This window comes from Mesocricetus auratus, unplaced genomic scaffold (genome assembly GCF_017639785.1).
Source record: "Mesocricetus auratus isolate SY011 unplaced genomic scaffold, BCM_Maur_2.0 Super-Scaffold_100023, whole genome shotgun sequence".
Lineage (NCBI taxonomy): Eukaryota > Metazoa > Chordata > Mammalia > Rodentia > Cricetidae > Mesocricetus > Mesocricetus auratus.
In genome coordinates, this window is record NW_024429204.1 from 17,605,226 (window position 1) to 17,632,964 (window position 27,739).

At 42.7% G+C, this 27,739-nt stretch overlaps 1 protein-coding gene across 2 annotated transcripts; it reads right to left on the bottom strand.

Annotated features, from left to right (window-relative positions):
• Positions 1-1,218: 1,218 nt before the first annotated feature.
• Positions 1,219-27,739, bottom strand: Dscc1 (DNA replication and sister chromatid cohesion 1). Of its 2 annotated transcripts, none has more exons than XM_040730566.1 (9): positions 27,453-27,739; positions 23,770-23,938; positions 21,402-21,536; positions 18,485-18,575; positions 14,925-15,063; positions 14,008-14,060; positions 13,447-13,601; positions 11,976-12,124; positions 1,219-2,005 (listed from the first exon to the last, which is right to left on the bottom strand). In XM_040730566.1, the coding sequence occupies exons 1-9, from the start codon at positions 27,650-27,652 to the stop codon at positions 1,897-1,899; spliced, it is 1,200 nt and encodes a 399-aa protein (XP_040586500.1). In that variant the 5' UTR covers positions 27,653-27,739; the 3' UTR covers positions 1,219-1,896. The 2 variants fall into 2 exon arrangements, with proteins under 2 accessions (XP_040586500.1, XP_040586501.1); XM_040730567.1 differs by lacking the exon at positions 27,453-27,739 and adding an exon at positions 24,035-24,379.

Consider the following 27,739-nt stretch of genomic DNA (forward strand, 5'->3'; position numbering starts at 1 on the left):
TGGATGAGTGCCCTCCACTTCTGGATTATACTCTATTGCAGATACAGTCAAGCTGACAACAAAGGAAAGCCGTCACAGTAGGTCATAGTTGAATCTAGTAGGTCTTTACTGGTTGGGTCTAGTGAGTCATCACTGGGCAGAAGCCATATCAGAGCACACAAGACAGAGAGTGCCAGGACTTTGCAGAGCATGGAACCTCAATGACAACCGGACAAAAGACAGGGACTACCAAAACCAGAAGTGATTGATAGTTCTCTAGTGAGGTTTACTGTGTGGGGGTTGTACGCTCCTCAAGCGTTCTTCACAGAGGATGCAGGATTAAGTGCACTTTATCCACAGTGCAGAATTAAACCAGCAGAGGCCAGTGTTAAGTCAACTTCAGCAACGTAAGCAACTAATATAAAAGCCCCGACTGGGGATGGAGATTCTTGGTTGTCAACTCAGCTGCATCTGGAATGAACTAAAATCCAAGCAGCTTGGTACAGCCATGAGAGATTTTTCTTAACTAAATGACCCAACTTTAATCTGCACCTTTTGAGGGAAGATCCACCTTTAGTCTGGGTCACACGTGGTGGCAGCCAACATAAAGGGCTTGGAAGAAGGAAGCTTCTGTTCTCGCTGCTCGCACTTGCTGGAAAGTTCATTCCTTCACTGGCATTAGAGCCTACTTCTTCAGGATTCTGGAGGATAAAGACCAGCTGCAACATCCAGTCTCGTGGACTGAACAACTACTGGATTCTTAGACTTTTCACTGGCAGACAGCCATTGTCGGACTAACTGGACCACAACCTATGAGCTGGTCTAACATATACATTAAAAATTATAATATAACGTACAACATATATAATACATGATATAAAAAGTAATATATATGAATTTTATATGTTGTATATAAATAGTATTGTACATATATAATATATAAGACATGTGTATAATATATATATGATATAGGGATATGTTTCTATTTTATATTTATATATAAATATTCATATAACATATGAATATATAATTCTATTTATGCAACATATATAATTATGTAATATAAAATTAGTATGTATATTTATCTATTATATAAAATATACATTCTACAGAATCCTGATTAATACATAATATACCTCTTAATTTAGAAATACCTTTTAACAGAATAAATCTTTGTATGAGACTACTATTAATATTTATTTAGAAAACTTAAGTATATTAATAACTAGGACACAAATCTTAATTAAAGACATGGAGTTTATATGTAAAAAGCAGAACTTTCTACACATAGAATCTTACAGGCTTCAAGATAAAATAAATACAGATTTTTTTTCCAAGACAGGGTTTTTCTATGTAGCCCTGGACTTCCTCTGCAGCCCAGGCTGGCCTCAACCTCAGAGATCCGCCTGCCTCTGCCTCCTGAGTGCTGGGATTAAAGGCGTGCGCCACCACCATCCAGTTTTAACTTTTTGCACTTGAATTTAGTGAGCATTGTACAGATGTACACTGAAGAATATGCAGATATCTCGTTGTACTGGAGATGGTACTAGTTTCAAAATGCTGAAGAGGAGAAGAAGGTATTCAAAGAGTTGGTTTTAAAAGCCAACAATAGGTAGGGCCAACGGGGCGGCTCAGCACGTAAAGGTGCTTGCTGAGTGAAGCTGGCGATCTGAATTTGACCTCTGAACTTGAAAGGTGGGAGGAGAAAAAAAAGACTACAGGGAAGTCCTCTGATCTCAACATACATGTTGTGGCATATGTACTCATGCACGCATCATGTACATTTACAATAATCATAAGTAAAATTTAATCTTTAAAAAAACTCAGGAGTAGAAGTATGAAAGAGAGTCTTCTTTGATTATATCCAGGAACTTTATAAAGTAATTTAGTCCCCCACCCAAAAGGTGTGCCATTCTCTTAAGAAATGAGTCTTCTTGAATTATAAACTTTCACGCCATTTTGCACAGAAGAACGACAAAATTTGGTAAGTAACACACCTATAGATTGCTTCTCTCCACACAAATCCCTGTAGGAATAAAAATAAATAAATGCCATGAGTATTTTAGGGAACACAGCATGATACAGGACGGCTTACTTTACCTCTACCTCCTAAAGCCTTCTTTCATTTTGTTTCAATTTTTGTTTGTTTATTTTTTGGACACAGGGTTTCTCTGTGTAGCCCTGGCTGTCTTGGAACTTTCTTTGTAGACCAGGCTGGCCACAAACTCAGAGATTCTCCTGCCTCTGCCGCCCGAGTGCTAGTACTAAAGGCGTGTGCTACCACGCCTAGCTTACAGCCACCTTTCTAATACCGTGTATGAGAAGAACAGTGAAAACTGTGGTGGGATATGTGTACACTGTGTAAATATATATTTGCTGTGCTGGTGTACTAAAATGCTAAATGGCCAGTAGCTAGGCAGGAGATATAGGCAGACAGAGAGGAAGGAGAGGAACGTAGGTGCAGAGTCAGATGACAACACGACATGGAGGACGTCGGGCATACAAAACGAAAGAAAGGGAAAAAGCCACAAGGCAAAACATAAATTAATATAAACGGGTTAATTTAAGTCATAAGAGCTAGTGGGACAAGCCTAAACTGATGCTGAACTTTAATAATAAGTCTCCACGTCATTACTTGTGTTAGTGGCCAACCACAAAGCTTGCTACACAACTGTTCTAAGTCTCAATTGAACTAGGTAGACTACATGTACCATTCATTTAACCCTCACAAGAAGAGGAGTGATAAGTTATTCAACCCAATGGCAGATATGAGGAAACAAACTCAGGTAATAAATAAGGGTCAAATTTTGCATCATGGCCACCTTCCAGTGCCCTGCTAGGAGCCTCCTGAGGCCTGGTGACTGTGCACTGGGGAACCAGTCCTGGTGGACCAGGCCATGCAAAGTATGCCAACAATGCAGTACTAGCCCCGCCTCCACCCACAGGAAGAGGACATCCATCCGGGTATTGGACCTACTTGTACCGACTGGAAGAGAACCAAGGACCTTTACCCATGAGGAGAGAGAGAGACCCCACCAGAACCCACTGGAAGAAGGGGTGAAAAGATAACAGTATAAGAACAATATGACACCACCACAATCTAGGAACTCAAAACCACAAGACCTGAACATCCCAATACAGATGAAGCAGGAGAGAACAACTCTAAAAACAACATTATGAAGATGATAGGGACCTTCAAAGAAGTAATGAGAAAATCCCTTAAAGAAGTGGAAGAAAAAACAAACAAAAATTTCAAGAAATAGAGGAAAAGACAAACAAAAATTTGCAAGAAATAAACAAATCTCTTAAAGAAAACAAGGAAAGCCAAGAAAAAACAACCAAACAAGTGAAGGAAACAATTCAAACAATGCAAGGCTTGAAAGTTGAAATAGAGACCATAAAAAAACACAATCTGAGCCGGGCGTTGGTGGCGCACGCCTTTAATCCCAGCACTTGGGAGGCAGAGGCAGGCGGATCTCTGTGAGTTCGAGGCCAGCCTGGTCTACAAGAGCTAGTTCCAGGACAGCCTCCAAAGCCACAGAGAAACCCTGTCTCGAAAAACCAAAAAAAAAAAAAAAAAAAAAAAAAAAACACAATCTGAGGGAATGTTGAAAATAGAAAAGCTGGATAAATGATCATTGACTACAGATGCAAGCATAACCAACAGAATACAAGAGATGGAAGACAGAATCTTAAGCATTGAAGACACACTAGGAGAAACAGATTCATCAACCAAAGAAAATCCTAAGGCCAACAAATCCCTAACAAAACATCCAGGAAATATGGGATACCGTGAAAAGGCCAAACCTAAGAATAATAGGTATAGAAGAAGGTGAAGAAACCCACCTCAAGGGTGCAGAAAACATTCAACAAAATCATAGAAGAAAATTTTCCCAACCAGAAGAAAGGCATGCCAATAAAAGTACAAAATGCTTACAGAACACCAAGTACCCTTGCCACATTAATAATCAAACAACAAACATACAGAATAAAGAAAGAGTATTAAGAGCAGTAAAGCAAAAAGGCCAAGTAACATATAAAGGCAAACCTATCAGAATCACACTTGACTTCTCCATGGAAACTCTGAAACCCAGAAGGTCCTGGATAGATATTCTACAAACACTAAGAGACCACAGATGCCAGCCCAGACTACTATACCCAGCAAACCTTTCAATCACTATAGATGGAGAAAACAAGATATTCCATGACAAAACCAGATTTAAACAATACATATCCACTAATCCAGCTCTACAGAAAGTTATGGAAGGAAAACTCCAACCCAAGGAAGTAAATTACATTCACAAAAACATAGCCAATAGATAATCCCACTTTACCAACAGCCAAAAGAAAAACGGTGTGTGTGGGGGGGGGGCAACACAATACCAACAACAGCAAATCCAAAACAAACAAGATGGAACAGTCAATGGTCATTAATATTTCCCAATATTAATGGTCTTAACTCGCCTAAAAAAGACACAGGCTAACAGAATGGATTCGAAGACAGAATACATCCTGCTGCTACAAACAAAAAACACACCTCAACTTCAATGACAGATCTTAGTTAAGGGTTGGGAAAAGAGTTTTCAAACAGACCCAAGAAACAAACTGGTGTAATAATCCTAATATCTAACAAATTAGACTTCAAACTAAAATCAGTCAAAACAGATGAAGAAGGTTATTTCATATTCATCACAGGAAAAATCCATCAAGATGAAGACTCCATTCTTAACATCTATGCCCCAAATAGAAAGGCATCCACATTCATAAAAGAAACATTACTAAAACTCAAATCACATATAAAACCACACACACTTATAGTGAGAGACTTCAATACCCTACTCTCACCACTAGACAGGACCACCAGACAGAAACTTAACAAACAAAGGAACTAACAGAAGTTATGACCTAGTTGGCTTTAACAGACTTCTATAGAACATTCCATCCAAACACGAATATACCTTCTTCGCAGTGCCACACAGAACTGTCTCTAAAATTGACCACATACTCGGAAACATAGCAAACCCCAACAACAACAACAACAACAAAATTGGAATAACCCCCTGTGTCTTATCAGACCACCATGCTTTAAAGTTAGAATTCAACAGCAATACAAACTGCAGATACCCTACAAACTCATGGAAATTGAACAATGCACAATTGCACCAATCCTGAGTCAAGAAAGAAACAAAAAAAGAAAGACTTCCTAGAATTCAATGAGAATGAAGACACAACATACCCAAACTTATGGTACACTTTGAAAGTAATGCTAAGAGGAAAGTTCAGAGCACTAAGTGCCCACATGAAGAAACTGGAAACTAGTCACACTAGAGAATTAAGAGGACAATTGAAAGCTCTAGAACAAAAAGAAAACTCACCCCGGAGGAGTAAATACCAGGAAAATATCAAATTGAGGGCTGAAATCAATGAAGTAGAAAGCAAAGAAAACAATAGAAAGAATCAATGTAACAAAGAGTTGGTTCTTCCACAAAATCAACAAGATAAACCTTTATCCAAACTAACCAAAAGACAGAGAGAGAACATGCAAATTAACAAAATCAGAAATAAAAAGGGGGACATAACAGACTGAGGAAATCCAGAGAATCCTAGGGTCATACTTTGAAAATCTGTACTCCACAAAATTTGAAAATTTAATGGAAATGGACAATTTTCTGGGTAGATATCATTTACCAAAATTAAATCAAGAACAGATAAGCAATATAAACATACCTATAATTCCTGATGAAATAGAAGCAGTCATCAAAAGTCTCCCAACCAAGCAGGCCAGATGGTTTCAGTGCAGAATTCTACCAGAAATTCTAAGAAGAGCTAATACCAATACTCCTCAAAGTGTTCCACACTACTGAAGCAGAAGGGTCATTGCCAAACTTTTTTATAAGGTTACAATTACCTTGGTACCCAAGCCACACAAAAACACAACTAAGAAAGAGAACTGCAGACCAATATCCCTCATGAACATTGATGTAAAAAATACTAAATAAAATATTGGCAAATCAAATCCAAGAACACATCAAAAAATCATCCACCATGATCAAGCAGGCTTTATCCCAGGGATGCAGGGATGGTCCAACATACGAAAATCCATTAATGTAATCTGCCATACAAACTGAAAAAGAAAAACCACATGATCATCTCACTAGATGCTAAAAAAGCCTTTGAAAAGATCCACCATTCCTTCATGTTAAAGGTCCTCTGAGAGATCAGGGATAACAGGAACATACCTAAATATAATAAAAGCAATATACAGCAAACCAATAGCCAACAGCAAACTAAATGGAGAGAAACTCAATGTGATTCCTCTGAAAGCAGGAATAAGGCAAGGCTGTCCACTGTCTCCATATCTCTTCATTATTGTACTTGAAGTTCTAACTAGAGCAATAAGACAACAAAAGGAGATCAAGGGGATACAAGTTGGAAAGGAAGAGGTCAAACTTTCACATTTACAGATATGTTAGTTTACATAAGTGACCCAAAAAACTCCACACAGGAACTCCTACAGCTGAAAAACACCTTCAGCAAAGTGGCAGAATACAAGATTAACTGAAAAAAATCAGTAGCCCTACAATATACAGATGATAAATGGGCTGAGAAAGAAATAAGAGAAATATCACCCTTTACAATAGCCAGAGACAACATAAAATACCTTGGGGTAATGCTAACCAAACAAGTGAAAGTCCTGTATGACAAGAACTTTGAGTCTTTAAAGAATATAGCAGAAAATGGAAAGACCTCCCATGTTCCTGTATAGGTAGGTTCCACATAGTAAAAATGGCAATCTTGCCAAAAGCACTCTACAGATTCCATGCAATCCCCATCAAAATACTGGCACAATTCTTCACAAACTTTGAAAGAAGAATACTCAACTTTATATGGAAAAACAAAAAAGCCAGGATAGCCAAAAACAAAAACCTGTACTGAAAACAGCTTCGTATTGGCACAATAATAGACAGGTAGACCAATGGAATCGAATTGAAAATCCTGACATTAATTAACCCACACACCTACAAACACCTGATTTTTGACAAAGAAGCTAAAATTATACAACGGCAAAAGAACGCATCTTCAACAAATGGTGCTGGCATAACTGGTTGCTGGCATGTAGAAGACTGCAGATAGATCCATATTGATTGCCATGCATAAATTATACTTACGTCCAAATGGATCAAAGACTTCAACATAAATCCAGCCACACTGAACCTCTTAGAAGAGAAAGTGGGAGGCACCCTTGAACGTATTGGTACAGGAGACTGCTTCCTGAACACAACATCAGTAGCACAGACACTGAGATTGACAATTAAAAAAAAAAAATGGGACCTCCTGAAACGGAGAAACTTCTGTAAAGCAAAGAACATGATCAACATGAATGGGAAAAGATCTTCACCAACCGCACATCTAACAGAGGGGCAATTTCCAAAATATACAAAGAACTCAAGAAGCTAGTCACCAAAACACCTAACAATCCAATTAAAAAGTGGAGTACAGAACTAAATAAAGAATTCTCAATAGAGAATCATAAAATGGCTGAAAGACACTTAAGAAAGTGGTCAACATCCTTAGCCATCAGGGAAAATGCAAATCAAAACAACGCTGAGATACCATCTTACACCTGTCAAAATGGCTAAAATCAAAACACCAATAATAGTTTATGCTGGAGAGGATGTGGAGAAAGGGAAACACTCCTCCACTGCTGGTGGGAGTGAAAACTCGTACAGCCACTTTGGAAATCAGTATGGTGGTTCCTCAGGAAATTGGGAATCAGTCTACCTCAAGATCCAGCAATTCCATTCTTAGGTGTATACCTAAAGGATACACATTCATACAGCAAGGACATCTGTTCATCTATGTTCATAGTAGCATTATTTGTTGCCCCTAGATGCCCCTCAACTGAAGAATGAATATAGAAAATGCGGTATATTTATACAATGGAGTACTACTCAGTGGAAAAAAAATGGACTCTTGAAATTCACAGGCAAATGAATGCAACTAGAAGAAACCATCCTGAGTGAGATAACCCAGTCACAAAAAGACAAGCATGTTACGTACTCACTCATATATGGATATTAGACATAGAGCAAAGAATTACTAGCTACAATCCACACCTCCAGAGAAGTTAGGAAACAAAGGGGACTCTAAGAGAAACACATATGGTTCCCCAGAGAAGGGGAAAGGGAAAAGATCTCCTGAGCAAATTGGGAGCATGGGAGCAAGGGGGAAGGGGAGAGGGAGTTAGGAGAAAGAGAAGGAGAGAAAAGGAGGGGGAAGGAAGACCTGAGAAACCAGGAAGATGGGGGGGGGGGTAAGAGGAGAGCAAGAAAAGAGATACCTTAATAGAAGGAGCCATTATAGGTTTAAAGAGAAATCTGGCACTAGGGAAGTGTCCAGAGATCTATAAGGATGACCTCAACTAACAATCTAAGCAATAGTGGAGAGGCTACCTTAAATGCTCTTCCCTAATAATGAGAGTGATGACTACCTTATATGCCATCCTAGAGACTTCATCAGTAGCTGATGGAAGCAGAAGCAGACACCCACAGCTAAACACTGGGCTGAACTCTGGGAATCCAGTTGCAGAGAGGGAGGAGTGATGAGCAAAGGGGTCAAGACCATGCTGGAGAAACCCACAGAAACAGCTGACCTGAACAACGGGAGCTCATGAATCCCTGACTGACAGTTTGGAAACCAGCATAGGATGGAACCTGGCCCCCTGCAAGCAGGTGTCAGTTAGGAAGCCGGGGCAGTCTATGGGGCCCCTGGTAATGGAACAGCATTTATACCTAGTGTACGAACGGGCATTGCAGTTCATTCCCCAAAGATGGTTACTCTCTCATCCTAGACACACGGGGGAGGGCCTAGGCCTTGCCCCAAATGATGTGACAGACTATGATGACCCCCCATAGAAGGCCTCACCCTTTCTATGGAACAGAAGAGGGATGGGATGGTGGTTGGTGGGGGGCATGAGAGAAAGGGAGGGCAGAGAACTGGGATTGATATATAATATAAGATTGTTTCTAATTTAAATTAAAAAGGGGAAAAAGAAAAAAATTAATGGAAAAAGAATTGCATCACGTGTGTGTGACTTCAAAGTTCCATTATATTATGTAATCTCCGATATGGAGGCATCCAGAGTCAAAGAACCTGTATCCTAGGCTTGCCACGTGTGGACTTGTCTGGCTTGCCTGCCTTTCTTGGACGTTAGCTTATGAACCTCAAAAGGAAGGCTGCCTGAAGCCTAATTTGAGGAAAGAGAAGATGACATGAAGGGAAGGAGAGCTAGATCACAGAGGGCCATAAAGTACACAGAAAGGGCTTGTGATTTAATTGGAAACATAATGCAAAGGCTACTAGTAGTATTTTACACAATGCAAAAAGCATAATATGATCTGAGCTTTAAATGATGGAGGCAATGAGGTGAGATGGAATCTGGGCAGTGAGAACATGGAAGACTCGTTATATTGATACTTTTCAATATTTAACAATCAGCAGGTCATGATAAATATCATCAATGAAAATAGAATAAGGAAGTCACTATATTTATTCAGGCCTGGATGAGGACACCCAGTGAAACACACATGTGTACATACATACATACATACATACATACATACACACACACACACACTATATATATACATACATACACACACACACACACACACACACACACACACACACACACATATATATATATATAGAGAGAGAGACAGAGAGAGAATGTAGTAGCACAGGTTTGCAATCCTCTTGGGAATAAAACAATCACAGACTGAGGTCCTACCCAAAATATGGGTGAGTTCCAGGCATACCCAAGCAACCTAGTAAGAACCTATCTCCAAAAAAAAAAAAAAAAAAAGGAAAGAAGGAAGGAAGGAAGGAGGAATGGAGGGAGGGAGGGAGGGAGGAAGGGGAGGAAAAAAGGAAAGGAGAGAGAGAGAACTTAAGAAGGATGAGGGCCAATGAGATGGTTCAGCAGATAAAGGCATTTGCTACCCAGCATCCTGAGTTCAGTCTCTAGGATTGACCATCACAGAAAGAAGGAATTGACTCATAAAAGCTGTCATCTGATTTCCCCATACTAGCCATGACACACTCTCCTCCCTCTCCCTCAGATAAATAGGGCTGAAGATACAGCTCAGTTGTAGAGCACTTGGCTGGTTCAATCAGGCATTTTCTTTCATCACAGCACTCGTGGTACCAACCTGATTCTTGCCCCCAAATCCCAGCTCCAAGAGGGGAAGATGGATAGAGCTTGCTAACTTCAAGCCTAGCTAAGACAGGCCCTCAGTTCATGAAGAGGCTCTGCCTCAGAGAAACAGGCAGAGAGTAAGAGAGGAAGACATCTGGTTCTCCTGGCCTCCAAATGCCGTGCACTCCCGTCCTCATGTACATGCATACACACTCACACAGATAAGTACAAATCCATCCTAAGATATATCACAGAGAGAGGGGAGTACAATGTATACACCATACAGGGGTGACTGAACAGAAGGAATGAAGATATAAGGAATAGAAGGTTGGGAAAAGGGAAAGGATGGAATTCCAATCTAATCGCTTCCATTTCCTCAAGCAATAAAATCCTAAGTAGGGAGCGAAGATATAAAGTGATATTGGTGGTATTGGAAGATATGATTAAAATAGGAAAGTTTTATGAGACACAGTGATAGGCCGTGGCCTGTGCTAAATTCTAAGTCTGGAGACTTCCTTGGAGATTTTTCTCCAGGAGCTTCAGCTATGGATGTAGGTCACAGAATAAACAGAAAGTTGGGTTTAATTCAGAGGGAGAGAGAAGAGAGAAGGAATACATACACAGCAGGAGCTACACAGGGCACGGCCTACAAGGTGTGTAGTGGTAATGGATTTCAAGCGCTGGTAGACTTGAGCTGCCAAGGCTAATTTGACCTTCTGGAATCTGGCCACTACCATGGCATCAAAGAACAATCCAAGAGCTAGGTGTGATGGTGCATTCCAATAATCCCAGCACGTGAGAGAAGATGAGGAAGAAGGATCAGGAATTTTAGACCAGCCTAACCAGTTTGAGGCCAACCTGGGCTATCACATGAGACCCTGTCGCAAAGTCAAATAAAATAACAAAGTTCTATTAAATTAAGGTGACAGATAGACACAGCTCACACCTGTAACCCCAGCATGTGGAGAAGGATCGGGAGTTCAAGGTCATCCTTAACTACACAGCAAGCTGAGGGCCAGCCTGAGCTACTTAGGACCCTGTTTCAAAAAGACCAAATCAAGACCTAAGGGGTTAATGAATCAATAGGTGAAGAAGTACTTGCATTGCCTATGTGAGGACCTGAGCCCTAATCTCTAGAACCTAGAATTGGATGCCATAGCATGGGTTTCTGTCCCAGCACTGCCAGATGGATACAGAAGACAGAGACAGGAGAATCTTCAAAACCACCTGGGCCAGCTAGCCTGACATATGGGATGAAAAAGGAACAGAAGAGCCTGTCTCAAGTAGAGGGGACAGTGAAGACCAACACCCAAGGGTGCCCTTTGACCTCCACATGCTGTGGCAAACACGCACTTGCATTCACCACCACACGCCCACACATACACAACCTTGAATATGCACGCACACACTCCCACATACACAACGTTAAATCGGTAAATAAATGTAAGTAAAAAAAGAAAAACACAATATGAGCACCAGGAAAAACAGGAGTTGGCAACCAATGAGAGGTGTCCACCTTTGGCACATGGGTGTATTTACTCTCCCCTGAAGAACTGTAATTTTGTAGGAAGGAGAGCAGAGAAATGACTATAGAAGGGATGTTAAGAAAAAAGGTAACACATACTCTGCCTTCAGGATGAGTAATCAGACAATGACACAGCGGCCATTGGAGAAAGTTTCCGGGAATGCAGCATCCTTAGGGACTACACAGCAATACCCTGTTCAGATCACAAACCTGAAACCCTATGCCACATTTTCAAGAATAACCATCATAACCCATTGTAAATGAAATAGTTACCGGATATACGGAGCGATGTCTTCTTCCGTCCACTTTTCTCTTAGAGAGAACAGACTATTGAAGCGCTCCTGTGTTCCCTCAGGCAAATCATCTACTTTGAGCAAAAATATGATTTCTGGTCTTGAGTTTCTATCCACCAGTGCTAAGCCCTACAAGAGACAAGAAGGAAGACAGGCAGTGAACATAATGATCCCATATTTAAATATGACGCATCTCTTTTGCCATTAGATGTAGCCCAAGGAATTTAAAATACCAGCGACATGAAAATTACAGAAAACCTATCCAGAGAAATCTAGCCCACCATTCTCACAAAAGAGTTTCTTTAAGCTGGAATTTCTTTGCTGTCTGCAAAGGTCACCAATACCACCAGTTTACCAAGATAGCTGGGTGACAACTGTCACCAGTGACCACTCATTGCCAAATGCAGAAAGCACTTTCCTTGGCTTCTTGGCTTTGCCTTACCAGCCCTACTTTCTTGTTAATGTCCTTCTTTTCTGTCTCACTTATGTGTAGTTTCACAGGCCTCCACCTGTCCTGGGTAACCTCCTACCCCACAGCCCCCAGCGCCAGTGCTCATGGCTGTAATATTTGCATCTTCTATTTAGACACCTCTTCTGAGTCCCGGAGCCACATGTCCACATTAGAGAGGACACCTGCTCCACTCCCACTGCCTTGGGAGACAGGAAATCTAGAGAACCTAAATTCTAGTATTCAAATCCCATACCTAAGTGGTCGGGAGACACCAAGATTTCTGTTCCCATCACCCAGTATCTATTTCTGTTTGCTCCTTATTTTTTTTAAATTGTGTGTGTGTGTGTATGTGTGTGTGTGTGTGTTTAGTGTAGTGGAGAGGGTATGTGTGTGCACATGTAGAAATCAGAGGATAATTTAAGAGTCATTTCTGACTTTCCTTCATGTGAGTCCTAAAGATTAAACTTGGGGTGCCAGGTTTGGTAGCAAGGACCTACTGAGCACCATTTCTTGCATCCTACTGTTATCTATTTCTGTGGCCAGTATTCTTTGGGGGTGGGGGTGTTGGTTTGCTTGTTTGTTTCTCTCCCACCCCCTTTTTTGTTTCTTGAAGCAGGGTAAATGCCAGCCTAGACTGGCATGACCTCAATGTGTAGCCAAGGATGATCTTGAACTCCTGGTCCTCTGGCCTTTACCCTAAATGCTGGGGATTAAAGGCATATACTACCATGCTTGATTTTTATGAAGTGCTGGGGATTGAACTCAGGGCTTCATGAATACTATGCAAGTGTTTTACCAACTATATCACATCTGTGGCCCCAAAGAATATATATAATTACTGAGGGAGTTAAAGGACTTTGTGATGTAGCAAATGAAGACTGTACCCCTAACGGCTGTCTACGAAAATGAAATACCTCCCAATTGAGCTCCAGGGCAAGAATCACCTCATGTAGTTAGATGTCACCTGGGGAATCCCAGGCACAGCCCCCATCAGCCTTACCTTGAGCTGATCAAGACAAGTTGTCATTCCCTCGGGGACACTCTGCTGCCACACTTCCTGAAACTCATCTAGATTAAACTTCACAGCGTTCTGCAACAGCATCTCAGCCGTCACTCTGCATATTTTGTCGGCATCCAATTCAAAATAAACTTCATCTAGGGAAACGGTATCAGACAGGTTCATAACAGTTTTTTAAACGGCATTTGTTTATTTACTTCGTGTGTGTGTGTGTGTGTGTGTGTGTGTGTGTGTGTGTACACGCGCGTGCATGTACATGTGTGGGCTTGTGTATGCCACCACATGAATGTGGAGGTCAGATGACAACATTCAGGAGTCTGTTCTCATCTTGTACTGGGAATAAAACTCAGGGCATCAGGCTTAGCTCAGCCATCTCACTACACCGTATTATGTTATTATTCAGTACAGTATTAGCACTTCCTTTCCCTCAACAGCATGGCTTGGAAGGAGTCCTGTATCTTTGTTCAGCTTCCATGGTTCTTAGTAACAACAACAAACTTATTTACATACGAGTTAAAAATCCCAATACTTTCCAGTTTTTACCTTCCTCCACATATTTCTTTCCATAGCATTTAAGACAGTGTTCGATCATTTCCCTGAAAATGTAAAACGTACAAGAAAACTTATCAGCGTTTTATAGACATTTGAAACCCAGCTGCTAACTATAAACTCAAATATAAATTAAGGAATTGAAATACTAAATTACTTGGATGACAAATATTACTTAACAACTAATTTAAATGTCCTGGGAAATGTCACATGCCAGGCCTGTGTTACACATTTTGCAGGAATTAGGTAGCCATACATTCCTTGTTATACAGTAGCTAAAGTACGATCATTAACTTTTGTGACCAAAACAAAAAGTAGAAAAGATGATGCAGGTTTATTCACGCCAATGACCAAAAGTCTCAAAGTCTTTCTGGTTGTGTGTTTTTAACCCACCCCCCCACCCCCGCTACAGAGCAGCTCAGAGGTTCAGAGCACTTGCTGCTCTTACAGAAAATCCAGGTTCAGTTCCAAGCACCCACATGGTGGCTCAGAACCCCCAGTTAACTCCAGTTCCAGGGGATCTGATGCCCTCATCTGACCTCTACAGGCAGCAACAGGCATGCATGTACATGATGCACATGCAAATATGCAGGCAAAAACTCATACACATAAAATAAAAATAAATCATTTTTCTACATCAGAATGCAAATGCTGCCGGGTGTTGGTGGCACACGCCTTTAATCCCAGCACTCGGGAGGCAGAGGCAGGCGGATCTCTGTGAGTTCGAAGCCAGGCTGGTCTACAAAGTGAGTTCCAGGACAGCCTCCAAAGCCACAGAGAAACCCTGTCTCGAAAAACCAAAAAAAAAAAAAAAAGAATGCAAATGCTATGCCCCCAGTTTACTTCTAGTCTGAAAAAGAATTATCACTGTCTTAAAGAAATCCACACTGACAAATGAAGGAAATACTCACTCTGGCTGCAAAGGTCCAAGTTCCTGCAGGCACACATTCAAGGGAACTTTACTAAAAGACCAAGATTCGGAATCCACAAGCTGAGTCACATGATTCAGAAGTTGGATCTCATAATCAAATTCAAGAATCCTCCAATAACCTACAAATTCCAAATGTCAAACTTACTAAAGAATGGTTTTGTTTGCTTGTTTGTTTTTTGTTTTTGTTTTTACGAGACAGGGTTTCTCTGTATTGTTTTGGAGGCTGTCGGTCCAGCCCGGCCTCGAACTCACAGAGATCCGCCTGCCTCTGCCTCCCGAGTGCTGGGATTAAAGGCGTGCGCCACCACCGCCTGGCTTAAAGAATGTTTTTTAAGTGATTAAATAATAAATAAAGCAGGAACACCCTCCTACCCATAAGGCATTGTGGTGGCTACTGTGACTGTCAACTAGACACAATCTAGAGCACTCTGGGAAGAGACTCTGAGGTAATCTATGCTATGCCATGCTGCTGATTAGAACTCTCTGATCACAGCTATCTGAAAACACGTTCTCACAGCACAAAGAACGTGTTCTCACCAGAGAGATAACAGATTCTGCTACGGCGTGGACAAGAAAAATAACCACTGGGGGAATCAAGGTATCTTTCGCTATTTCTAAGACACTGGCTATGTGTATACACAATGGGATTTTCCTCAGCAGTCAAGAATGGAATGACGATATTTGAAGGAAGATGAAAGTGGAGAACATTATGTCAAGAGAAATGAACTAGACTGAGAAAGACAAATACCATGTTTTCTCAAATACACAGAATCTAGATTTAGGTTTGTGCATGCATGTGTGTGAAGATACAGTCATATGTAGGATGTGAAGGCAGAAACAGGATGTGAGGAAGAGGTCTAACAGGAGTGGGGAATAAAGGAAATCTAAGGGAGTCTACGTGTCATTAAGTCAACAGGGGACCAATTTGCAGGGAAGAAGGTCCTCACCAAGAGAAGGCAGAGAGGTGATGGCGGGGCAGCCCGAGAGTGGCTGAAAACAAAGCCTGATTCATACATGAAAATGTCAGTGAGCCAGGCAGTGGTGGCATACGCCTTTAATCCCAGCACTCTGGAAGCAGAGGCAGGAGGATCTCTGAGCTCAAGGCCTGTCTGGTCTACAGAGTGAGTTTCAGGACAGCCAATATACAACGGGAAAACCCTGTCTTGAAAAAACAATAACAACAAATGTCACAGTGGAATCTATCTCTTTGTATGCTAAGCATAAAATTAATTTGAAAGACTATTTCTGTGAAGGAATTTGAAATGCCATCGGGTGTGGTGCCGTATACCTATGACACTAGCGCTCTGGAAGCTGAGTCGGAGGAATCTCAAATGTTCAATGCCAGTTGGCTTCACAGCAAGTTCAAGTTCTAGGTCAGCCAGGGCTAAAGAGTAACACCGTACAAGAATTCAAAGTGCTGTTTTAAAACTAATGGCACAGATACCGATGGCAAAAATAACTCACGTTGATATCTACCATTTTACAAGGAAATGTTCTGTTCTTATTCTGGAAAATTGAAAGTATCATAAAAAAAACTTGGCAGTGGCAGCACACACCTTTAATCTCAGCACTTGGGAGGCAGAGTCACTGGAATTGGAGTTGGAGGCCAGCCTGTTCCATAGAGAGAGTTACAGGATGTCCAAGGCCACACAGAAAAACTCTGTCTCAAAAAACAAAGGGCGTGGAGGAATACATGCAGTTCTTTGTTTAACAGAATTGTCCATATTTAAGGGGTAAGGTGCACAAAAACTAATCTTGTCTGTAAGATTAGGAGCAAAATGAATAGTACATCCACCAAAGCATACCGATTTCTTTCTTCCTAACTAATACGTGAAGAATCAAGTTGTTTCTCTAGTAAGTTGAGAATGGGTTCATGGTCAGGCGTAGTGGCATATGCCTTTCGTACCAATACTTGGGGAGCAGAAGCAGGAGGATTTTCTTTCTTTCTTTCTTTTTTTTTTTTTTTTTTTTTTGGTTTTTCAAGACAGGGTTTTTATGTATTGTTTTGGAGGCTGCCCTGGAACTCGCTCTGTAGACCAGGCTGGCCTCAAACTCACAGTGATCCGCCTGCTTCTGTCTCCCTAGGGATTAAAGGCGTGGGCTACCAACGCCCGGCTAAGGCAGAGGATTTTCAAGAGTTCAAAACTGGCCTCATCTATGTAGTGCAGTGGTTCTCAACCTTTCTCCTTCCTTTAATACAGCTCCTCAACATTATTTTTGTTGCTTCATAATCGTAAATTTTGTTACTGTTATGAACCATAATGTAAATATCTGATAAGTCGAATAATGATATGTGACCCCTGTGAAAGGTTAGTTTGACTCCCAAAGGGGTTGTGAATCTTTGGTTGAGAACTGCTGATTTTGTGAATTCCAGGTCAGTCAGGGCTACGTACTGATACCCTGCCTCAGATAGACAGGTAGATGATGGATGCATGGGTGGGTGGATGATAGACAGACAGTCAGACAGACAGACAGTCAGATAGACAGAAAGATAAATGGATGATAGACAGAGACAGATGATAGATAGATAGATAGATAGATAGATAGATAGATAGATGGATAGATGGATAGGTAGATAGATAGATCGGTAGATACATGTCTCATAGATGCTTACAAACAAGGTCTCAGTAATGACCACAGATCCAGAGGCACTACAGAACTTCCTCTCCATCACCTGGTGAGCTCAACATACCTGGTCTTTCACATGTGTTTGTTATAAATCATGTGTGCACTAGCATTAGCACATAAAGAAGCACAGCACACATGTAAGGCTATTTGAAAATCTAATGAAGATGTTGAACTGATTCTAAAGCGCAGATCTAGCACTGACGTCATGACTGTCATTAACACACCCTTTAGACCTTAATTTCTTTACCTGTTTAAAAACTGATTTAAGCCAGGTGTGGTAGGTGGCGCACACCTTTAATCCCAGCACTCAGAAGGCAGAGGCAGATGGATCTCGTGAGTTTGAGCCCAAGCTGGTCTATAGACTGAGTTCTAGGAAAGCCAGAATTACAAAGAGAAACCCTGTCTCGAAAACCAAAATAAATAAAGAAAATAAAATTGATATAAATGAAAAGATCGAACTACTTGGTATTTAAGGACTTTTAAAAGGAAAGGTCTGTAGTGAGTGGTTAAAATGTCACTGTTCCCAGAATGACAGATTGACCTCATGTAAAGATCATCTTATAGGCAAGCATCATCAATGTGTGTGTGTGTGTGTGTGTGTGTGTGTGTGTGTGTGTGCTGAGTTCATGTGTGCCTGTGGGTGCATTCATTTGTTCGTGCATGTGTGCACGCGTGTATGCGTGTGTGCATGTGTGCACACGTGCATGCGTGCGTGCATGTGTGCGTGTGTGTGTTGGGATTCAAGCACCAGGTCTCGCACATATTCAACAAGTATTCTTCTACTCCTGGTATCACATTACCTTTGAAGCTAAAAGGAAATTAAGCAAGCATGCAACATGGCTAAGGCACCCCAAAGCTTCTCTCTTACATATGATACAGTTCCACCACTATGAATGGTAACAGTTACACTACCTCCAATCTCACAGGCATTTAGGACTTGTAACTGGGCCATTATTTCTTCCTCGCTTGCCTGAATTTGATCAAGCAAATCTTCAGTTGTATACTGAAACAAATGAAATAGATACATATCTTAATGATTTGAGAAATATTACTTTCTGAGTTTTCTTTCTTTCTTTCTTTTTTTTTTTTTTTTTCGAGGCAGGGTTTCTCTGTATTGTTTTGGAGCCTGTCACGGAACTTGCTTTGTAGACCAGGCTGGCCTCGAACTCACAGAGATCCACCTGCCTCTGCCTCCTGTGTGCTGGGATTAAAGGTATGAGCCACCAACGCCGGGCTCTTAATGAGTTTCCAGAGAGTAAGTACATTGTAGCACGAATAATAAAAACACAGATCAAATATTGGGGTTCAAACTGAAGATCAGAAAACCAAAGCAGCCAAGCCACTAGAGAGTTCTCACCTCTACCAAGGCTAAGATCAAAGAGGGGTGATCCTGTCCTCAGAGTGACTGCAGACTGCAATGCTCTCCACCAAACCTCAGACTGCTCTGAGACTGCACTGAGCTCCTGCCTTATATTCTCTCTACTACTGGGATTAAAGTGTGTCATCCCAAGTGCTGGTGTGAGCTCTGTTTCTCTTTTAGACCGATTCACTCTCTTGTTAGCCCAGGGTGGCCTTGAACTCTCAGAGATCCATCTGTCTTAGTCTCTCAAGTGCTAGGATTAAAGGTTGGCCACTACTGACTGTCCTCTATGGCTAACTAGTGGCTTAGCTCTTAACTAGGTGTGTTGTTGACTAGTGGCTTAGTTCTGCATTCTGATCTCCAAGCAAGCTTTATTTGTTAGATTACAAACAATGTATCACTACAGTAAATAGAGCTGGTGAAAGCACAGTTTCTTTTGTTAATGGGTAATGATCAGAATACAAAATCTGTCTTAAAACAGGAGCAAATCCTGATGTCATCATACCTGGTAATTGTGTGTCTTATTGTGTTTATTGACTCAGACACCAAAACCACAAATGGCAGAAAAGACATAGCCAGGGGTAATGGCACACACCTGTAATCCTTGGCAAGCTGAAGGAAAGAAGTATTTGGGTTAGCCTGGGCTATCCAAAAAAAAAAAAAAAAAGGAAGAGGGGGTGGAGAAGATGGGGGGGGAAAGGAAGAGAAGAAAGATGAGGAAATGGGGAAAAGCAAGAGTAGGGTCATCATCCAGACTTTACAAAAAGGATTAAGTTTTGTACTTCAGAATGCTGTTTGCCGGCCATGGCGTTGCATACTTGTAATCGACGTACCCTGGAGGTGGAGGCAGGGGGATCAAGATTCAGCCTAAGGGCTGGTAGGATGGCTCATCAACTAAAGGTTTTTATGGGTAAGGATGCTTGCCACTGTTAGCCGATACCCTGAGTCTGACTCCTGGAACCCATGTAGAGCTAGAAGGAGAGAGCCGACTCCGCAAAGTTGTCCTCTGACGTCCACACTGGTGTCACAGGATGCACATCCACCACCTCCTCACACACAGTTCAGCACACACCAAGCTCAAAACCAAAGCAAACAGGGCTGGCTCTGCAGGGAAAAGTGGCTGCCACCGAGTCTGATGACTTAGGCTCAACGCCCCAAATCCACAAGGTGGGAAAGAGAGCCTGACCCTGCAAATTGATCTCTAACCTCCATACAGGTTATGGTTGACCTCTAACCTCCATACTCAGGCTATGGTTGACCTCCAACCTCCATTCAGGTTATGGTTGACCTCTAACCTTCATACAGGTTATGGTTGACCTCTAACCTCCATTCAGGTTATGGTTGACCTCTAACCTCCATTCAGGTTATGGTTGACCTCTAACCTCCATACTCAGGTTATGGTTGACCTCTAACCTCCATACAGGCTATGGTTGACCTCTAACCTTCATACAGGCTATGGTTGACCTCCAACCTCCATTCAGGTTATGGTTGACCTCTAACCTTCATACAGGTTATGGTTGACCTCCAACCTCCATTCAGGTTATGGTTGACCTCTAACCTTCATACAGGTTATGGTTGACCTCCAACCTTCATACAGGTTATGGTTGACCTCTAACCTCCATACAGGTTATGGTTGACCTCTAACCTTCATACAGGTTATGGTTGACCTCTAACCTTCATACAGGTTATGGTTGACCTCTAACCTCCATACAGGTTATGGTTGACCTCTAACCTTCATACAGGTTATGGTTGACCTCTAACCTCCATTCAGGTTATGGTTGACCTCTAACCTCCATACTCAGGTTATGGTTGACCTCTAACCTTCATACAGGTTATGGTTGACCTCTAACCTTCATACAGGTTATGGTTGACCTCTAACCTTCATACTCAGATTATGGTTGATCTCTAACCTCCATACTCAGGTTATGGTTGATCTAACCTCCATACAGGCTATGGTTGACCTCTAACCTCCATTCAGGTTATGGTTGACCTCTAACCTCCATACAGGTTATGGTTGACCTCTAACTTTCATACAGGTTATGGTTGATCTCTAACCTCCATACTCAGGTTACGGTTGACCTCTAACCTTCATACTCAGGTTACGGTTGACCTCTAACCTTCATACTCACGTTATGGCACACGAGTACCACCAACGCCCACCACACATACCAAATAATAAATAAATAAATGTAAAAACAAAACAAGCATATTTAAATGGCCAAGTCCTCGACTACATGCCACTCTGTGTCTACCCAGATTGCTGTGTGTTTGGAACTGTTATAACACAAATGTAAAAAAAATAAGACTATCGCCAGTAATGGATGACAGTACACACCCACAATCCAGTATATGAGGAAGCAGAGATAGGCTAACCAAGTCTACATAGCAAGAGTCAAACTCAAATAAAAACATTTTTTTAATTATTTACATTTTAAAATTTCAAATAAAACCAGGAAATAATATTCTTACTTTTGAGCGGCTTGGGTCTTCTTCTTTATGACTGTCGGGGCCTTCATAGGTATTTTCCATCAGAAGTTTCTTTAGCTTTTTTAGTTTAGGTCTGCATCTTCTCAACTCCCAGTAATTGTTAGAGAAACCAAAGATCTAGAAATCACAACGCAGCATGAGTCTCTGTGGCCTTTCTAAAAGATAAGACATTCCCACAAAGTCATCTTAGCTCCACGGTACCTTTCCAGCCATCTCAACTACTTGGAAAAGCCCATTCAGAGAAGCACCACCATCAAGTGGTGGTGGTGCCCAGCCTGATCCCAGCACTCAGGAGGCAGAGGCAGGTGGATCTCTGTGAGTTCGAGGCCAGCCTGGGTCTACAAGAGCTAGTTCCAGGACAGCCTTCAAAGCCACAGAGAAACCCTGTCTCGAAAAACCAAAAGAGAAAACAAAGAAAAAGAAAAGGAAAGAAAAACACTGCCAAAAAAAAATGATGATTAATCTCAAGAATATTCTAGAATGGTGACAATGCTACCAACCAAATGGAAACAACTGAAAATATGAAATAAATAAGAGAGATGTCAAGCATGGTGGTACATAGAATACACGCAGACCAAACAATCATAGATCTAAAATAAAAATAAACAAAACCTCCAGAAACAAAAAACAGGGTCTGGCATGGCAGCACCTGCTTTTAATCACAGCATTCAGGAGACAGAGGGAGGTGGATCTTTACAAGGTGCAGGCCAGCCAAGGGTACATAGTGAGACCTTGTCTCCAAAGTAGAAAAAAAAGTAAACAACAATAGCCAGCCATAACTGGGGATATAGCTCAGTTGGTAAAGTGCTTGTCTAGTCTTAGCACTTAGAGGAAGATGAAGCAAGAAGATCAAGATCAGCCTGGGCTACACTGACAGACTGTCTCAAAAACATCATCTACAATGGGGCTGGAGAGATGGCTTAGCGGTTAAGAGCACTGACTACTCTTCCAGTGGACCTGGGTTCAATTCCAAGCACCTATATGGCAACTCCCAACTGTCTTTAACTCCAGTTCCAAGGGACCCAACACCAATGCACATAAAACATAAATAAATTTGTTTTGTTTTGTAAGACAGAGTTTCTCCGTGGCTTTGGAGGCTGTCCTGGAACTAGCTGCTGTAGACCCAGGCTGGCCTCAAACTCACAGAGATCCTCCTGCCTCTGCTGGGATTAAAGACATGCACCATCATTGACCGGCAAATAAATAATTTTTTAAATCAACTATAAAACAATAGTCTGCATAAACCAGGCATGGTGGTATATGCCTATGATACCAGGTTTCAGAAGTTGAAAGCAGGAAGATCAGAGGTTCAGGGACATCATCAGCTGCATGGCAAGTTCAAGACTAGCCTGGGCTATATCACACACACAAACACACACACACACACACACACACACACACACACACACACACACACACTAAACTTATTGATAGTTCCTCTATCCTAATGCCACATGAATCATTACAACTTTCCAGCATGTTCCCTTGTTTCTTCTCCAATTCTATTTTTAAGAAAACAGCTAACCTGAGACATTCTGAAAGAATTAAGGGCTTTAATTGTCATATGTGTGATAACTAAGATAGGCTGGAGATTTTTGTTTGGTAATAACCATCAGCATTCTCCAAAATAATTACCATTTTACTTGGCTCCATATTAACGAACTAACCTAACTCCAAAGCTAAGACACACACTCCCTTCCAACCTCAAAGATTTTCATTTCTCTACCTCATAAATTCTACCAAATGCACTAGTTACGATTTGAGGGATTCATTTTTCAAAACACATCTGCAGCATAATTTAGTAAAAGTAGGTAAAACTTTAAGAATGAGTCACTTAGGATTAGAGAGATGGCTAAGTGGCTGAAAGAACTGGTTGCTCTTCCAGAAGACCCAGGTTCGATTCCCAGTACATACATGGCAGCTCACAACCATCTGTAACTCCAGTTCCAGGACAATCTGACGCCCTCTTCTGGCCTCAAAGGACAATGCATGCACATGGTTTAGACATAACATGCAGACAAGACACCGACACACAAAATTTTTACAAAATAAGTACATAAAATAAAAATTTAAAAACAAAACAAGTTACCTAACTGCAAACAGACCACATTGAGAGAAAAACTGGATGTGTCTGCGGCAAAAAAAAAAAAAAAAAGAGCCAAAGTGGAAAAAATAAAAGAATTCACAAATTCAAAGAGAACTAAAGTAATACTGAGAAACCTCAAGCTTCAGTAGAGAAAGTTTTAGATTCCCTATGACAGCACCTACCTTACACCACAACTTTTCAACCAAAGGCAAGCTTGGGACCCAGACTGCCACGCTCAGACACAGCTATGGGAGCAAACAGTACCTCAGTGTGAACAATGTTTCCCTGCGTTCCCTCCCTCTTCAGCTGCTCTGCCGTCTTGCAGCCAGGGATGACAAGCAGCATATTGGATGTGTCTGCTATCTTCAGGTCGTAGGTTTTGTCTTGACTACACAGCACAGCTTGTTCGTCTTTGTCACCTCGGATCACAAAACTACAGGAAAATGGAGCAGGGAGAAGACACGACTTCTGAGACACTAGTACACAGCTCATTCAAATACTTCCCCAGTCCTCTGGCTTCTGGATTAACCTCTGGCACTTCGAAAGAGAAGCCCACCCCCACCACACCCCCGGGTTCAGGCACTTGAACACTGGTCCGCAGCTGGTGGCACTATTTGGGGGGAGGTTTAGGAGGCGTAGTCTTGCTGGAGGAAGTCCGCATCTGAGGGTGCGCTTCGAAAGTATAGAGCGTTGTCTTCTAAGAGTGCACTTTGTGCTTGCCATCAAAGATGTGTCTGTGTACCGGCTGGTTTTGTGTGTCAAGCTGACACAAGCCTAATTCATCAGAGGAAGGAGCCTCGGCTGAGGAAATGCCTCCATGAGATGCAGCTGCAAATCCCAGTCAGCGATCAACGGAGGAGAGCCCAGACCATGGAGGAGGGGTGGTGGTGGTGCCATCCCTGGGCTGATGGCCCTGGGTTCTATAAGAAGATGGATTGAGTAATCCAAGGGGAGCAAGCCAGTAAGCAGTTCCCCTCCATGCATCAGATCCTGCCCCTGGGATCCTGTCCTGTTTGAGTTCCTGTCCTTGCCTTCCTTCAGTGATGAACAGCAATGTTGAAGTGTAAGCCAAGTAAACCCTTTCCTCCTCAACTTGGTCATGGTGTTTGTCTCAGCAATAGAAACCCTAACTAAGACAGTCTTTCAACTCCCTACTCCCACCACAAGCCTGCAGCTTACTACCATGCTGTCTCCTCACAAAAGACTCTTAACGCTTTGGAACCGCAAGCCTAAATAAACCTTTCCTTCTGTACGCTGCCTTGGTGAAGGCAACTTTTTTTTCTTTGTTTGTTTTGATTTTTTTTCTCACAGAAACAGGAAAGAAACTGATACAGGTCCCTGTGGTACAATAATGGAGTCCACAGAGAAAAACACTGAGACTGGAGAGTTAGCTATCTGCCTGGTACCTAACCAAGGAAAATAATTAAATGTAGACAAAAAGACTCAGAGAGAGCAGAAGGCCAGATGTCACCACAGACACGCTAAGAAAAACAGAAGACAGACGCATCCAGATGCTTTAGTCAAGATGCTGTGGTGTTCAGATGGCCGACGGGCCAGTAGCGACTGAGCCTTGCGATTGTAGAAGTTAGGAGGTGGAGGCAGGAGGACCAGAAGTGTCCAGGCCATCCTCAGTTACATGGTAAAATGGTACATAGTGAGTTTGAGGTCAGCCTGATCCACACGAGATCCTTTCTAAAAACAAAGCAACAAGAAAACCAAAACCGAACAAACCAAAAGGCAACGGGAAAGAAAATGATACAGCTGTCTTCTACAGCAGGCTAAGGTGGCACTTTACTTCTCAAAGATACACACAGACATCTCGGAGAAGACAAGCAGGCCGGGATAAGGTAAGTCTGGGATGAGACCTAGGACTCTGCATCCCTCACAAGTTTCCAGAGGATGCGTATGCAGCTGGTACCCACTCAGGTCATCCTTGCTTTACTCTGCACAGCACGGCCTTATCATCGGTTACGTGGCAGAGAGACTGGGACCTCGGGAAAGAAGGCTGCAATGCTGCATAAGAGCTATATATCCACGCTAGACTAAAGACTAGAGTTCGCCACGGTGATGAGAGAAAAGAGGAAGGCGAGGAGGAGGGAGAAGAAAGTCAGCGATGACAGTTATGCTAAGGCATTGGATCTGTTTTCATTACCTGTGAAGCATTTTACACTTTTGTGCACACCCAGCTTCCCTAAAATAAACAACAATAAATACCCTAAAGTAGGAGACGGCAATTTCCTAAAACTAAAGCTTCAGTGTAGTGTAAAGACTAAACGGGGTGTTGCTTTGGAGGGTTTCTGTTTTTGTTTTTACTCTTGGTGCCAATAAAACTGAACGCGGTGGTTCTCAACCTGTGGGTCACTACCCTTTGGGGGTTGAACATCAAATCACACAAAGGCGCTTTCTCCTCTTCTCTCTCTCCCTCCCTCCTCTTCTCTCTCTCCCTCCCTCCCTCCCTCCCTCTCTCTCTCTCTCTCTCTCACACACACACACACACACACACACACACACACACACACACACACACAGACATTCTACCGCTCTCAAAGATGGAAGGGGAAAATGAACTCCCAAGAGCCGTCCTCTGACTTCAAATCACACAAAGGCGTTCTCTCCTCTCTCTCTCTCTCTCTCTCTCTCTCTCTCTCTCTCTCTCTCTCTCTCTCTCTCTGTCTCTCTGTCTCTCTCTCATACACACACACATAGCTCACTCCAGGGGTAGAATGCTTGCCTAGCCTGCACAAAGCCCTGAGTTCACTCTCCAGCACACCTATAATTCCAGCACTACAGAGTCGGGAGTTCAAGGTCATCCTTGGCTACACAGTGAGCTTACTGCCAGCCTGGCTAAGGGACTCCGTCTTGGGGGAGGGAGGGTTAAAAAGCATGTTTTAATATCTTGGTTTTGCCAACTAAATTAAATAATTAGTATAAATTAGCCGAACAAAGAAAAGATCCTTCTTAATCTCCAATTCAGCTGGGTGGAAACGGATAAATAACGTTTGGGGCAATGCCCTTAAAGATATTTTGTGACCATTGCGTGGCTGGTGATCTAGAACGCTATGTGAGGGGTCAGCTATACAAACTCAAAGAGCGCTTAGATGGTCCAACTAAAATGAACCTAGGGGCAGAAACGACGCCTAAGTGAATACAAGAAGGACTCAACTTGCAGGAGTCAGGTCTGCACAAAACAAACGGACCAAAGCTAGTTGAGGATGATGGGGTGCCTCATTCGGTAGAGATGCTTGCCTCTGGGAGAGCCACAAATGCTCTTAACCATGACCCATATGTTCAGTCAGCTCCTATTCTTCACGCCTGGGGAGTCAACCTTTGGCTGGAATCCTATAACATAAGCGCTTCATCACTAAGTCCAAACTAACCCCATCCAGGGCCCCTACGTGTTAAAAGCCAAGGTCTTGGTAGCAAACTTGTAGTTGGCCTGCAATTAAAAACGAGCCCCAGATCGTCAGTCGATGACTCCCAACCAACTGCATTAGGCTTTAATCTTCTGCCTCATCTGTCCCACCTACTGTCCGAGGACAAGAGGCCCAAGCGGAAGGCAGGGGCTCTCTATAGAGACAGTGCCCCTACAGTCTGAGAGAAAACAACTGTGTTCTGTAGAGCTCTTGGCATCACTGCTAAGGCCTTCAGAAGTCCCTGGTGCTCTCTTCCTGACATTCTCCCGCTGGCATCCGTCTCTGAAAGTTCAGCTGAGTCCTGCTAAGACTTCAGTCCTAGCAGAGGCATGGATTCCTCCCGGAGATGACAGCAAGCTGGGGATCCGCCCACAACCCTGTACTGGCCCAATCAAAGCCACTCTCTGGTCCACTTCCTCATTCGGTGCCCGCTCTCCCCTCCCCCACGCCACCCCCAGAACAAAACGCAGCAGGTAGGTGTCCTGCACCGGGCTGGGGGATCGGCGTGCCCGGGGTCCCCCCATCCCGACTCACCTGTGCCCGGCCTCCAGCTGCTGGCACAGTGCGGGTTCGAGCTCCAGCAGGCAGAAGTCGCCGGCGGCCGCGCCGCTGGTGCCGGGGCCGAAGCTCAGGCAGTGCACGGTGGGCAGCAGCTCGGCGGCGTTCAGCTTGGCCACCTGCAGCGTCGCGTCCACCTCCTCGCGGGTCCTCCGCGAAGCCGGTGGCCGAGGCATGGCGCAGCACCGGGAAGGGCGTGTCGCCGACCGTGGGGATCCGAGCGAGCGCCCCGGACTTCAAAAGCGCGCCAAATCCGCTGGAGC